The sequence below is a fragment of the Tachypleus tridentatus genome, chromosome 8, assembly GCF_004210375.1.
Source record: "Tachypleus tridentatus isolate NWPU-2018 chromosome 8, ASM421037v1, whole genome shotgun sequence".
In the NCBI taxonomy this organism is placed as follows: Eukaryota; Metazoa; Arthropoda; class Merostomata; order Xiphosura; family Limulidae; genus Tachypleus; species Tachypleus tridentatus.
The window spans coordinates 99,448,913-99,465,190 of record NC_134832.1 but is presented as its reverse complement, the minus strand read 5'-3'; the positions used below and the strand labels follow the sequence as shown (position 1 = coordinate 99,465,190).

The window sequence follows — 16,278 nt, the reverse complement described above, 5'->3', positions numbered from 1 at the left end:
GTTTGTTGCTTGTTTGTTGTTAAGCACAAAGCTACAGGTTGATTCTGCTTGCTTTAGTGGAAATGGGATACTTATGATTGTCAGATTAAACATGGTTGACAATGGAGAATGTGGTTTCAAAGAACAACATTCTTATAAAGTGTAATTAGTCCTTAACAATTTGATAACATGTAATCATTTATTATTACTGTGTGAATAAAGATGAAGACAGAAATTTATAATGCAGAGACTGCTTCAGTTATAACTCATATTAATAGCTTTATTTTTTTCATGAAGAACAAATATTATGTAGTTTGATAGTTTTGCAGTTCCAAACAAAAGCATTGTGCTCAGTGTTTCAGAATTAAGTATATATAAACTTGGTTAGATTTTTAGCTTTAACAATTCGATAAAAAAAATAAAAGTTCATACAATGGCATTATAGTACTTATTTATCTTTATTATTTTTGTTATTACTACACTTGGAAATTTGTTAAATGCCAGAAGAAATTATAGCTATTACTTGACTGCCATAATTCTTCTCTTTGTCCATCTAACCTTGACACATTTTCCACAATATCCTCATCCATGATGGAATCTTGCCTTCCACATGGCATGGAAGACTCAAAAACGGGTCTGGGATACTTTACGTAGGTATCTTGCACTCTCGCACCACATCGCTTTCCAGCAAGCCCGTGCACATGCATGGTAGGTAAGATGTTAAAGCCAGAAGGACTCTTGGATTAAGTTCACAACCAGCATATCCTCTACCACCAGTTCCAAAGTCATATGGGACAAGATCTGAAAGCTCAGTGGGCAATATAATTCTGTCCCCCTCTTCATCTTGCTCTCTGATGGCCAGGAAGTAGCTGATGCCCGGAGCATCGCTGATACTCTAGGTGAAAGCTTTTGCCAGGTATTTAGCACTTCTGCATCTTCCTTCACCTTCTTAGCCATTAAGACTCAGGCAGAGTGATCACCTTTTTCCTTTCAAACTGATTGTCTCTATGACTATAATCATCCCTTTACACTGGTGGAACTCAAACTGGCCCTTCATCGGTCTGGCAGTACATTGGTCATACACGATGATGTACACTATAAAATTCTGCACCATCTATCTCCTGCTTCTCTTGCTATTCTTCTGATTGTTTTTAACCAGATCTGGCAGGAGAATGTTTTTCCTGATGCCTGGCACCAGACTATTGTCCTACCTTTCTCTAAGCTTGGGAAGGATCCCAAGATTCCTTCAAACTACCATCCAGTTTCTTTGACAAGCTGTCTCTGTAAGACCACAGAGAGGATAGTTAATGCTTATCTTGTTTGGTTCCTCAAATTAAACAACCTTCTCTTGCCCATCCAGTGTGGATTCCAATGACAGCTCTCCACTATAGACCACCTGATTCAACTTGAAACGTCAATCAGAGAAGCTTTTCTCAAATGACAACATCTTGTATCAAAATTCTTTGACATTGAGAAGTTTATGGTACAACATAGAGGTATGGCATTTTGCAAGACATCCATATATATGGGTTACATAGCCATTTGCACATTTTTATTAAACATTTTTCAATGGACAGGTGATTCCAAGTTTGTGTGAGATCGACACTTTCCCTTTCTTTTCTACAGGGTCTTGGAGTTCTTCAGGGCTGTGTTTTGAGTGTCACACTTTTCAGTATAAAGATCAATGCCATCATTGAACAACCCCCTCTTACTCTTGAAAATGGCTCTATGTTGACGAATTTCACATCTCATGTCAGTCATTGAACATGAGGTATATTGAGGGGCAGATACAGACTGCCCTCATTCATTTACTGAAGTGGGCCACAGCAAACAGCTTTAACTTCTCTCTATCTAAAACTGTTTGCATGCACTTTTGCTGCCAACAGGGTATTCACCCTGATCCTGAATTCCTTATTGGTGAAGTTGTGCTACTTGTTGTCCCTCAGACAAAGTTCTCGGGACTTATCTTTGACCATAAGCTGATCTTTATACCACACATCAAGCAGCTACAGGTCAAATGTACAAGGGCACTGAATATCCTTCATGTCCTCTCTTCCACCACTTGGGGAACAGATCAATGTTCTATGCTATAGATATATTGTGCTCATATTCAACTGAAACTAGATTATCGATCACTGGTCTATGGCTCTGCCAGGACCTCAGCCTTAAAGTTGCTGAACCTAATTCATCATCAGGGACTTTGGCTCTGTACCAGGGCTTTCTGTACTTCCCCAGTACAGAGCTTATACACAGAATCTCATAAACCTACTTTGCACCTTTGGCATATGCACTGGCTTTACTATATGTTTTGAAGCTTCATTCCTTACCAAAGCATCCCACCTGGGGTAGTATTTTCCTTCCTCAGTGGGCCATGCTTTTTCAGAACAGATGATCTGCCATTGCACCTTTTGGCCTTCGTATTTAGGCGCATTTGGATGAATTGGATATTTCCTTGGATAATGTTGCTGTATCCACTGATTAGCCCATCCCATCATGGCTTATTACAGTCCCCAAATGTGACCTATCTTTAAGTCATCTGAGAAAAGCAGATACTCTCAATTGAAAGTACTGTCTGTTATTTGTTGAACATCTTTTGAACCATCCTTCCATTCCTCTTTATACAGATGGTTTGAAATTAGGTGACATGGGCTCTGCCATGGTTTTTTGTGGTTCAGTGTTTGTATGCAGAATCCCTCTACAGCTTCTGTGTTCACTCTTGAACTGTATGCCATTTCTCTTTCCCTGGATCACATAGAAGCTAAGCAGTACTCAAATTGCACTATTTATACTGACTCGCTTAGTTCTCTACAGGCCCTGGAATCGCTTCACACTAGTTCACATTCTGTTCTTGCTGATATTCAAATTCAACTGGCTCATTTCTCTTTAACATCTACTTCTATCCAGTTTTTCTGGATACCAAGCCACCTTGGTATTTGCGGAAATGAACTAGCTGACACCACAGCTAAATTTGTCTGCTCTGGCACTATCACTGCTGTGCCTGTTCCATACATGGATTATGGTCCTGTATTCAAGCCTTGGCTTTGTGCCAGTTGGCAGTCAACTTGGAGTGAGCAATGTGAAAACAAGCTTTTCCAAATAAATTCTCTATTTGACTTTGGCCATCTTGCTTCTGTTAGAATCAGAAAGTGGGAGTTGTTCTAACTAGCATTGGCCACAGTTTTTTAACTCATCATTTTCTTTTATCTCGGACTGATGCACCAATTTGTTGTCGGTGTGACACTCAGGTCACAATAAACCACATTTTACTGTCTTGCCGTTGTTATGACCATCAACGATGGCACCATTTTAAACTTGTTCTGTCCCAAGGTTTATCTATAACGTTAGACAATGTTATTGGTGATGGTAACTGTTGATCTTAGAAATGTTTTTAGTTTTTTAAAGGCCATTATTCTTTTTAATGCTATTTAAGTTTTTAATTTATACAATAGATGTTTTTTAATGTGATTCCCTTTTAAGAATCAAAGTACATTTAGTCCAATTTGAAATTAAAAAATAGCCAAAACATCAAATAACACAAAACCGGGACTGGAAAGGCCAACTTCAGGTGACTAATGCTGCTGTTTGAACACCTGTTAGTCATCCTGGTGAGCTATAATAATTAAAATTTTACTACAAGTCTTTCAAAACTTATGTTACTTTACTTTCTGAAAATGACCATAACATCAAATAACTCAAAACCAGGACTAGAAAGGCCCACTTCAGGTGACTAAAGATGGTTTTTGAACTTACCTGTTGGTCTTCCTGGTGAGTTATGATAGTTACAATTATGTTGCAGAAAGTTCTTTACAACTTGTATTACTGTAGTTTTTCTGTTACTGCTGTAGACTAGATGTAAAAATTGGATTTAATGCAATTTATATTTTTAATTCAAAAATTAAACTTTGTTTTGTGTTACCTTAATTTCCTATTATGAATTTTAATAATTTTACTTTAATTTTAATTTTTTACTGGACGTTTCGTGCAGATAGCCTAGTTGCTTTGCGCCATAAAACACCAAACCAACCAATCATCTTTGCTCATCTAAGCATTAGTCTGATTTTTTTCTCATTTGTTCTAGTTTTTACACTCCACTTAATTGACCTTGGCAATATTATTCTTGTGACACTCTACCTACATAAATGCACTCTTTTTATTCCAATTAGTAAACCAATTTATATAATGTATTCCCAGGTTATTATTTCCAATATAGAAGCAAAACAGGTCTCTGCTATCTGGCATCTCATAACAATTTGTAGTGAGATGTATACACATATTCCAATCTGTGGTGATCTTCTGGGAGACTCTAAGGCTGCAGTGGAGGATGATCCAACATTCTGTTAGTCTTTTAGTCCTCCTGTTCGACAGTGGTGAGTTTGCAGACACACAGAGCTGGAGTCTGGGGTTCAATTCCATTGGGTAAATTCAGTAGATGATCCAACATTGCTTTACTCTAACTAAACAAATTTATCTCACAAAAGGTTTTTCAAATCAAAGGTAATCAATGCAGTCTTTAGAGAAAAAGGGAGAAAAAAGACCACTTTAGTATAAGCTGCCTTTGATTTTTCTTCTGTTGTTAGTTCTTCAAGTGTGTGATGTTTGGGCTTTTACCTGGTTGCTTTTGAGCCTGCTTTTTACTTGATGGATGAAAGGTCTGGGAGTAAATTTTGAGTTTTTCTCCATCCCTGGATATTATGGTTCATCCTGGAATGCTTATTTTTCATTTATGTGAAGGGACAGTTATTCCTTATCTGACACATTGTCAGAACTTCATGGTTTTTCTCCTGCCATTGCCATGAGAAAAGTATTTTCTGACTCTCAAATAATACTTATGCTAATTTATTTTTGTGGCTCTAAGGTAGTGTTTGAAGTTGACCTGAGTAAATCTATGTCTCCTGATGGATTGGGTAAGTTTACTGTTTTCTAAGTCTAAAATTCACCAAATAATTTTATTTTCACTACACTTTGTTTAAAAACTCTCAAGATCACCAACTTCTTTGATGATAAGCTGGGTTCCTTGTTAGCATGCTAGATGATTCAATTTTGGCTTCTGCATTCTTCTCTGTTGTCATTGGAGTCACAAATTTCATTGGCTCTTACAGGGTGTCATAGTTCTGCCTCTATTCATGAGTCCTGACCACCAACATCAGCCTCTTGATACATTACTATCAAGAAAAGATTCTGTCTATGTCCAAGAATTCTGCTGCTTGGTTGAATCACCAGTGGCATTGGTTACTGTTATATACCTTCAGGATCTGTGGTTTTTTTGTAACTGTGTGGTAACATTGACCATGGATCCAGAAGAACTGCAGGCTCTTGAGTCAGGATTCACCATTCAGTTTGTATCTTGAACTTTATTATTCACACAATCTGTGAGGTTTCTGTCTCTAGCAGATGATTGGACTGTGGAACTTAGTTCTGGGGTTAACAGAGTTTGGTTGGTCTGGAGATAGTTTTTCAAGGTTTTATTCCTGTCAGTTATTGGGCTCATGCATACAGGAGAATGGGGTACAGTCTCCAGTCATTTTTTTTCCCTATATATGTCTAGATTTTCAAACATTTACAAGTTACTCATCTTTCAGTCTGAGTTGACATTTTTTACTGAGATAGTATATGTTCATCTGTGCTGTAGTTAGCTCCTATCTGAACATTACCATAGTGATGTAGTGCCACTGCTATCAGTGTTTATTGTGCACAAGGGTCAGACTGCTGTTCCAGTTTATTTATCTTTGAACTTGCTGTAACTTCACATGAGGTCTACCCTCTTGTACAGATTTTTTCACTACTTCTATCTTGCTATACATACACCACTCCATGATCGACTAGTTTTTGCTGACACTGACTCATCAATTTTGTCAGAACATAACATCCTGGTTCTACTTTGAAAAACGAGTAAGGCAGGCTTCATTTTTAGTGTCATCCATTCTTGTTCCAATTCCATTTGACATCAGTCTTCGCATTTCTTATTTTTCATCTTTATCTCAGTTTGGCTCAGTTGATTCCTATCCAGCATGGATGTTTTTTTCTCTTCAAGGAATATGGGCATCACTTAAAACCATTATTTTCCCTTGGCACAAGAGAGCAAGAGATCTTTTTAATGTTCTTTATGTAACCAAGTGATCATAAATATCAGTTCACTGGTTTTCCCAGTTGAGATCATTCTTCAATCTTGAGGGATTGTTAAGTCAGAACACTACTTATGATATGGGTTTCTCTACCACTGCCTTGTTCAGAGTTCCATCTTTTCATGAATGCCTTGCTTAATAAAAATCAGGAATCCCAGGATCTGTGCAGGGAAAAAGAGACTTCCCTACACAATGTTTTAATCATACTTGCTCTTTAATAGGCAATGAATGTCTCATGGTCTGTGCTAATTAGGGGGAAAATCATCAGGCTTCATTCTGCCAATTTGTGGTGGTGTTTTGTGTTTTTCTTGGAGGAGGCACTTGGTCCTGGGCTCCTTATTTTAAATTTTTGGACTTTCTTTCTTATGATCATTTCTTGCCATGTTCCATGGGTGATGCTTGTGGCAGAAGGTCAGTTGTCTCAATCCTCACTGATTCTCTCAACAGAATAGATGCTGCATTTCAAGATTCTGCTGAATTGGCTCTAATTTTGCAACTCTAATTAATGGATTGGCCTCTCATTGTATCATGTAATTATTTGTATTATGGTCTGTAAAACCTCATCTTTAGGCTTTGGCAAGAATGCATTTCCTCAGGACAGAATGGGATTACAACTCTAAGCCTTCTCTCTCCTTCATATGTTACACAGGGTAATTAATATAATTTGCCTGACCCATTGTAGGGCCTTGTTGATAACACCAGATTGGCTGCTAAATCTGTTTGTTCCTGCAGCACCTTCAAGTGTGTCAACCTCTTCCACTTCCTTTTCAGCTATCTCTTTAGAGATGAGTGTGATATTTCTTGGTACATTGGCTATCCAGAAGTTCAGGTTTCTGGCATGGAGATTATGCAGTCTTTCACACAGCATCAGAGTTTAATTACTAAGGTTGCCATGTAACTGCATCAGTTTTTGCTTACTCCTTGATGAACATTTATCTATGGAAATAATATGCATATTGTTAATGGTGTAATAAGATGATGTTAAACCAAAGTCAGGCAAAAGTGCCAACCATAACTTGTGTTTTTGACCTGGCTCTTTGGCAGAGGTTTTTGTATATTCTACAGTCGTCCTGCTTAAGGCAACTTTATCAACTATCGTTCAGTTATTGCAACTACATAATTTTTCAGATGCCAGTACTCTTTCAACTCCTCAAGTAACTTTGAATTATTGGTCACAAATGGTCGTTCCAGTTACCTAACAGGCTCTTTCTCAACACTTGTTTGGCCTTGACTCATATATCCCATGTTTCCCCTTAACCTGAGGGTTTGTTTTTCATAGCTACTAACCTACAGGTATCACTGGTCAGAGTGATTTGTGCTGTTTGTCCACAGACCATTTTCTCATTCTATTCACATCATCGGACCAGATTTTTTACCCAAAACACATTTAAACATCCATTTTTGTGTGTCACATGGTATGTTGAATGCAGCACTGGTTCAAATTAGATTTTTGTAATGTCAAAACACTACTTCTATAGTTTTGTACAAATTAGGAATTCAAATTAGCAATATTGACAAGCTAAAATTTAAAATAATAACCTTGTTTGTTTTTGTTTCTTTTTCCTGAGATATCACTTGTGTACAGAATCAAATACAGAAACTGTCCCTTACATTCACTTACTTCAATATCTGGAATGTAAATAATCAATCAAAAGGTTGGAATCTCCCCAAGAGATTTGCTTAACTATTTTAATGTGTTAGGAGGTCATCTCATTTTTTTTAACTACGATTTCAATTAGGTAGGTTGTGACTTTAGTTTGCTTGAAATTTCATATTTTTATACACCAAAATATAGCTTAGTTACTAAGTTTGATAAATTTTAGTGGAATTCTGGGGTAGCAATATAATTTTTTTTTTTGGCGATTCAACTTTATATATAAAGTGTAAAAAAAATATTTTATTTCATTTCCTCCAACTGCAAAATTTTAAAAGGCTTAGCAACTGAATACAAAGGTCATAGTTAGAAGAGAATTATTTGCTTTCTTCCTTTATGTTCTGTTCTATGTTTTTAATGAAAAATAAGTTTAAGAACTGTTTGTAAATAGTAATAACCTTCATGCATATATAATGTATAATAATTCAAATGTGACTGTATTTTACCAAATGCTAGTCCATTGAAGCACAGCCAAGATGGTGTTACTTTGCAAAGACTGAAGATCAGTTTTATATTATTGGATATGGTAGCATAAGTGCAGATGTGTTACATCATTGTGATTTTTGTATTGTTAGCCAAGCATTGTTGAAAGGTCAATATAATAAAAATAATAGATATATATAAATGTATAATGTTATGAGATTTAAGCTATTTAGTCTAAACATTTAAGTTTTTATATTATAATCTGTTGTCTCTCTAGAACAAAAGAAGAATAATTTATATTTATTTCCTAATATTTTTAAGGTGGTTACAAAATTATTCAAATCTACCAAGTAATGGATAAAATATAGAGTTTCTTCTTGAGAAACACTTGTCAACTCTCTGGACATTATAAAGATTTTACATGTGAAATTTGAAAATTTTATGACACATAAATGTATTTTTAATCTTAAAATGAAAATTACTTTGCATGTTATATAGGCAACATGTGAAAAGCAAAAGAAATGACATTAAGAAAACATTGCTTATCAAACCATAAGATTTAATTTAAAAAAAATTCATATTTTGTGTATGAAAGTAGTGTAATGTTTACAGATAATTTATGTATTAATTTAAAAGTTATAGCATGGAAATTGTAACAAGCACAAAATGGTTTATGAGGTCTGTCCCAGGGACTGAGTCTATGCTGTAAGAGGTAAGCATTTAAGGTCGACTAAACAGAGGGGTGAGTATTGTCTTTGCTGCCTTTCAGATCTCCTTGTTTTCATGGTACCCCACTCTGTGGCGAGTGTTGCCCAGACGGGTGTGCTTTTGTCAAACCAATCCACACTAGCAACCACTAATTCAATATACTTTATACAGGTTGCAACAGGCATTGTGGAAATAAGGTGTTGCACAAGACCACCTAGAAAGTCACCAGGTGATATTACCATACTGTGCTGGACCATCACTCATGGACTATCATAAGTAAAGCATAATGGAGGTCAATTTGCTTTTAACAAAATTTAGGAAACTTGGTTCACCCATTGCACATTGCCCCCAGTTTCTACTAGTGGAGCTAAGAAGTCCCTACCATTTATTCTCTGGGATGGTGGAAAGAAGGTTTTCCTTCAGAGTTTTAGAGTGAAATCCCCCACTCTTGTAGGAGAGGGCAAAGATGGGGCTATCCTCTCCAGATCCCTGGATGTCTTCCTCAGATTTCAGTAGAAATGGCACCAACCTACATGGGAGCCTACTTATAATACCAATTCAGATTTGATGCTTTGCTGTCTGGTTGGGGTGTGTGTGACACTTCTGTTTGATCCATATGGATTCAGTAAACTATTTGTAGAGGAGGATCTACTATCTCCTCATAATTTAGAATGCAGAGTAGTCCCATCATGGGTCCTTGGTTGAACACAATTGTTTTACATCCTCCCCATAATTCTGGGATCAAGTGGAATGTACTTTGCCCATAGGGTTGGGGAGTCAGAATGAATGTCATAATTCCAAACTGAATGACTTCTGTTTCCTTTGGTTGAGCAAGGCAAAAACAATCTCGTCATTTTGAGTCTGAGGGTGTTGCCTTTTAGGCTTCTTCAGGTGGAAGGGAAATCTCTTTCTTTTCAGTGTTGCTTACTTTTTTTGTTTTGATTCCGGTGGCTCAAAACCCATCAATCTATGGCTAAAGGTTGGAATCCACTCGTAAGTATATATAGATATAATATTGCAGTCCAATTATCCTAACCATCAAAATGTGATATAAGGTCCATTCTTGTGAAATGTTACCTGTCTTTATGGGATGGCCTATAGTGATGGAGGATGTGTATGTTGGAAGTTAACACTTTCCTACACTGAAAATGTATTTACAATAATATTTACCTCCTTTCACACTTTTCCACCCTTCCTCCCCAATAACAGTTGGTGTTAAAGACTAGGAATGAGTCAGCTCAAAAAAGTGATAATGTTATCTGAATGAAGTGTATATATACATAATACCAGGATAGAGGGTGCATTGATGTAGATGGAGAGTGTCACAAGATAAATATTGGTAAGAGCAGTTAATGTGGGTTATAAAAGACTGAAGCAAGTGAGAAAAAAATCAGACCAATACTTAGATGGGCAAAGGGAGAAAGTCTGGTATATGAGTAATAGTTATACGTGTGAGAGGAGTAAGTATGATTGGAAATAGATTTTAAATTGAGGAAAATGTTAACTTTACCTCAGATTTAGAATTTATACATGCATGCTTTTCAACTTTAGATTTTTGGAGTAATGTACATTTTCACTTTAAATACATGAACATGGAAAAGATTTACTTGTAAAATCATGACATTGTATAAACTAGCATAGAAGTAGGTCTGATTCACATAAGATAGTGACAAGCTATAAACAAACAAACAAATATTATAAAACATAACTTTGATGTTTAAAGTTTTTTAATTCTATAATTATTATCTCATGTTACATGTAATCCCACTTTGTATTAGGTAATAAATTACTATATTTTTTTATGTATTCTTATGAAATTATTTTCAAGTTGATGCTTTTGCTTAGGTGAGTTTATTATTTTAATGTTTATGAGAAAAAAAATTCCACGTGCAAAGTCCAATTTGTCACCAAATGAAAAGCATCTCTTTCCAAATAAAAATTAATGTACCACAAATGTCCTAACTGTTTTTAAAGATTTTTGAAAAGGGAAAGTATTGTGTTGTAAAAGTTTTTTTTTTTTTTACTATAATTTGATTTAAAGGTATTGTATGTTGTCTTCAGTGTAGAATTTCTAAGTAATACAGTTGTAGCATAATAACTGTAGTAATGCTGTTTAACAGACAGAGTTAACAAAGTAGAATAAATAACAGTTTCTAAAATAAAAGGATGATATTGTGAGCCATTTTTACGACTACGGTTAAAAAGAATCAGAAGAGTAACAATTACTAAAATGTGTTGCTTTATAGGCTTACTTCATCATATGGAACAAATGAGGATGGATCCAAAGCACCAGTTTGCTGCTCAGTATGTGTTAAGCCGAGCAGCAGCTGAAAGAAGAGAGAAAGAAGCTGGCACTACCAGTGGCTCCAGTGTGACTGAAAACAGCAGTATTTCCAGAGGAGGTTCTAGTAGTTCATTTGGCACCATGAGTGGAGTTCCACTACTTTCACCAAATAGTAATGGTAACCATAGTAATATGGGAACAGTGCCCCCTTCAGGTGGAAATGAGTGCTCAGTCACTGTCCCGACCCCTGCCCCAGCTCATACCCCTGTTTCTTCTTCATTGTCACCCAGGTCACTTATACCACAGATGGGGTTAGGTGGGTTAAACACACGGCAACGTTCACAATAACTCAAGAGTTTAGCTCCTAATGTTCATGTACACAGTGATTTCTCCCCCACTTACTAGTATGTTTATCCTCTCTTACATATTTCACTGGTGGACTTTTTACATCACCTGCTTTTACCAGTGGATTTCTGGGGCTTTTTAATGGAAGTGATTTGGGCCAAAGCAGGTTTAACAGGGTTTTTAATGCCATTTTGTAGTAGTTTTAGGCTCATGTAGAAAAGGCCATCTTCTCCTTATACACTAGTTATATTGTTATATTGTAAATGTGTGAACTGTGATAGTGTTAACCTGCAGCTAAGTTATAATGCTTTCACTGCTCTAGCTTTCTCTTTTTTTACCTTAGCAAAAAGAAAGTGTTGTTTAAGCATAGCTGTATTTAAAATATAGTGTGTCGTTTTTGTATTAAAAGTGCTCGGGGTAGTCTAATCCCTATGGCACTCTAAAAAACTTTAATGTTATTAATGTATCCCCCTTGTATTTGTCTGTAAAAGATTATATATATATATACATACATAACTGACACACACAGATGTTTTCTTAAGACATGTATGAAATAAATTTCACATTTGTTTTCAAAGATTTATGTTTGCCCATTTTGGCTAATGAAATGTTTTTGAATTTCTTTGAATTTTGAAACATATAAGAACTTTTAAGAACAAAAGTTAAGAATAATTCGTATATTAAGAAATTTTTAGTTTGAATTGAAGAATTAATACTTGCTTTACACAAAAAATTTTATACTTTTATTTTTATGAGTAACTACTGTTATTCTTAAAGGTTTGTTCTGTTTTATTGGAAGTTTTTTATAATTTGTGTATATAACCAGTTGAAAATGTCAAACTATTGAAGTACAACTAATAAAAATTCCAAATTATTTATCAAAATATACATTTCAGTTCACAGAAAATTAGATTTTGTTACACTGGCAATAGTAAATTAATGTTGTTGTTTTTTAACATTCTGCAGTATGTGACCTTAGGTAGGGAATTTGACCTATTAGTAGAGCTATTGGTTCTTTTTCCACAAGTTTTCCATCTTTTTTATTTTTCATCTAAACATTTTATTCAACTAATTTTATTTAAAATTTGGTATTTATCAAGGAACATTGAGAGAGCACCTAATACCATTATTGGTTTGATATTTTGGGTTAATCTAAGTTTAAAGGCAAATGTTTTTGCCTGACATGATTTGGTGATGTGTACACCTTATTGATATATTTGAGGTAATCTCCAAAAACCTGAGTCAGTAGCTAAATCAGTAAAATATTTACTCGTACTTGGATGTATGGATAAAGACCACAACAGGGGATATCAGTAGTACCGTATACTTTTTGACTTGCATCTAAAAATAATTCATTCAACATTTAGTTTTCGTATCAGACTTAATGTTGAATTTTTATATGCACTTAATACCACAAAATTGATAAATCATAGATATTCTGAGAACTTTTGGAACATAGAACTTTTTTTTATATGTGTGAATAGGTTGATTATTTAAAAAAAAGGTCTACCTCCTACAAATACAAAGGTTATCAGATCTTTTTTAACTTTGATTCATAGTAACTTATATTGGATTTAGTGATATTTCAACCAAAAACAATCAGACAATAGTTTTTGCTTTTATTGCTATTACTTTAAAATTTAGTATGTAGTTAGAGCTTTAAAAGAATGGCTGTATTGGTTATTTCAGTATGAAGCCAAAACTTAGTTCCTATCCTAATTTCTGTTGCTTCATTAGGTTCCATTAGGAGCTGTAAATGCCAAAATTTTTGTGAAGCTGTTGTTTCTATTTGATTTTTTTACACATTTTGTATTTGTTTGCCAAAATGTTCAACCATTATTTATGTTTTTATTTTATTTTCAGCTTTGCATAAAATCTTCAATTCCAGTGGAATATTATTGTTTTATAGATTTTACTTTATTTTGAAATACCTTGTACTTCCAAGATGTGGCTTCTGTCACTCATTGATGAGCTTGTGATGTTATACTATTTAATTTTATGTTTTTTATTTCTTTGCTCATACTTTGTAGCAAGGTTTATTTTACATTTTCTACCCAATATGGATTAAAGGATATATGCTAGCTAATTTCAATTTTCTCTCCTATTTTTTTGTTTTGTTTTGTTAAGGTGCATGTTAAATTTTTTCACAACATTAAAGGAGCACATGATTACAGCTTCTACAACATTAATGATTTATTTTTTAATACATTGAATTGGAAGAACATTTAAGATAAAAGTTAATTCAATAAAGGTAAAATGAAATTTTGTAATGAATTTCTGGCATACTTTTCAGCTTAGTTTTAACTAACCTTATCAAGAATACTTTGAAACAGATACACGGTTTCTGTAATATCTTCCATAGTTCTTATTTTGTACACAAGAGTTTATAAATATGCTACTTTAACTTTAAACAAATGCACCACTATTGTTATATAAAAGATTGTTTAATTGCATTTTGTGTTCCTTAAATTTTGCACCTGTATGGTTTTACATAACTTTCATCTCATACTGTGCCATATTTACTGAACATCACAACAGATGATGACACTCCTAGTAAATGTAATACATCCAAAATGAACTGAGATTAAGCAAGTATATATATTTAAATGTTCATTGTAGCTTTTTATTTAAATGATTCCACAATTTGTATTTTATAGAATATAGACAGAACCATTCTCACATAGTGACTAGTAGTTTGATAAACACTTTCAACAGAACATGACTGATTGTGATTTTAAACACATAATGTAGGCAAATTAATCTGTACAACATATACACAGACTATTCTCTGTGTTAAATACTTTTTTCTTTGATTGTAAGCTTTTTTTACAGGAACTAACGCTGGGTGATCAGTGTATTGAATGTTGCAAGTTGTTTCTCTGTGGATCAATTTTTTTTTTATAGAAAGGTGTCTAAGCAACAATTCTAACAGTACCTGCTATCTGGTATTAAATCCCTCAACCTATGCACAAAATGCTGAAAATAAATTATGATTTACAGTGATAGCAATCAAACATTTAGAGTTTTACATGAATGAGAGAGTTGGAGCTTAATATTTTTAGTTGTATAAGAATAACAATGTCTTATGTGTTGTATTATTTCCAAATGTTTAAGACTGAACAGTTATATTATTCATGAAAAATAAAAAAAGTATGATCATAAATATTCTACAGAAAAATAAAACGTTTAAAAATTAAATTAATATATTATAGAATTATTGGTCATGAGTAAAGCATAAAAGATTTTTAAGAAAACTGCTGATTTTATGTTAATACTATGACAAATGATATGTTTGACATCTTCCAGGAGTGTTGTTCATACAGTACTGATTGGATATTAACTGTTGTTGTGGTTTAATACTCTGATGGTCTGCTATCTTGTGTTTTGATTTTTCTTAATTTGTTTTTCTTCTTGGTCTATCCTGTTTACATATTCTAATTCCATTTTGCAGTTGTTCTTTTGAACATGTAAATTGTGTTTGTAGCACAATTTGTAATATCTCTTCATTGTTCATCAGATATTAACTGTAATGGTGATTGTGTTTTTTCCAATGTATTGTTCTTTACTCTCACACTAAGTGCTATAAGTTGTGTGAGGATTTAAAACTGGGGATTTTACTGTCATAAAATTCTCTCTTAACATACAAGGACTTATTAAAACTTTGGTGATGTTAGGGTTATTTCTTATTCTTTGAAATTTTCTTCCAAGGCATGGTATACAAGGAAAATTAAAATGATTTTTTTTATGGTTGTAGGGTTGTGGTTCATTAGTAGTTGAGACACGTTGATTGTATAGAACATACAGTATCATTTGTATATAATTATTTGCAAGATATTTGTATGTTTGAACCTCTCTACAATAAATATTATTGGTCAGCATTTCTAACTTGTGTCTTTGTAAACCAAAACATCAAGAAATGGAAGACTGCTATTGACTTAAGGCTCAATTGAAATACCTTCTAACATTCTATAGAACTGATACTCCAGTGGAGGAAATTTTCATAGAGATAAATGTGTAACAAGTTCTTGATGCTTGAAATACTGATGAATATTCCTGTTGAAAGTAAGATGTAACCACTTAGTTTTTGTGTATTACATCTATGGTATCCTCGGCAAGCATCTTGATTAAAAAGTGAAACTACATTCTTTGGGTATTATTTGGTCAAAAATGAGGTCATCAAATTCTAGTGAGTCTTTTACTTAATATGTAGAAGCTTATACTTGTAGTTTTAACACTCTAGAAAGAAATGTATCTGTTTTATAAGTTGGTAAATATATATAAGATACAATATGCCACGTGGATACTTTAGATTTGTTTATATTTGGGAAGCCATAAAGTTGTAATAAAATTGAATAATGAGCAGATGTTTTTATCTTATGTAAAGTATCATCCATATTTTCTGAAGGTAATCTTTGGTCAACTATATTTAATAACAATTCTTCTCTTTTCTACTTATAGTTGTGTCAGTTTAAAGAAAACTGTAGTGGTCCCTTTGTTGAATAAAACAGCGTTTGTCTCTTTCTTTAAGTTACGGATAACTTATTGTTCTCCTTTAGTTAGGTTACTTCAAAGTTTCATCAAGTATGATTTTATGACTTCTCTTACTATAGTTTCTAACACTTAGGAAAACAACCACATAATCAACTTTAAAAATACAAATATGATGGACAGAAGAAAATACCAAGTGGAGAAAAGTTGAAGAAACTATTCATGATTTTAGGAATCTTGAGTAGATTCAAAACTCGACTGAAGACAAATGTTAC

The 16,278-nt window shown here is 33.9% G+C and overlaps 1 protein-coding gene across 6 annotated transcripts in view; it reads left to right on the top strand.

The window, feature by feature from the left end:
* Window positions 1–13,601, top strand: part of LOC143223043 (uncharacterized) — a 409,689-nt gene extending 396,088 nt beyond the window's left edge. For all 6 annotated transcript variants that reach the window (XM_076450437.1, XM_076450438.1, XM_076450436.1 and 3 more), the window contains one exon: window positions 11,133–13,601. In XM_076450437.1, the coding sequence (XP_076306552.1) occupies window positions 11,133–11,518 (386 nt within the window). In that variant the 3' untranslated portion in view covers window positions 11,519–13,601. The remainder of the gene's footprint in view (window positions 1–11,132) is intronic.
* The last annotated feature ends 2,677 nt before the right edge of the window (window positions 13,602–16,278 follow it).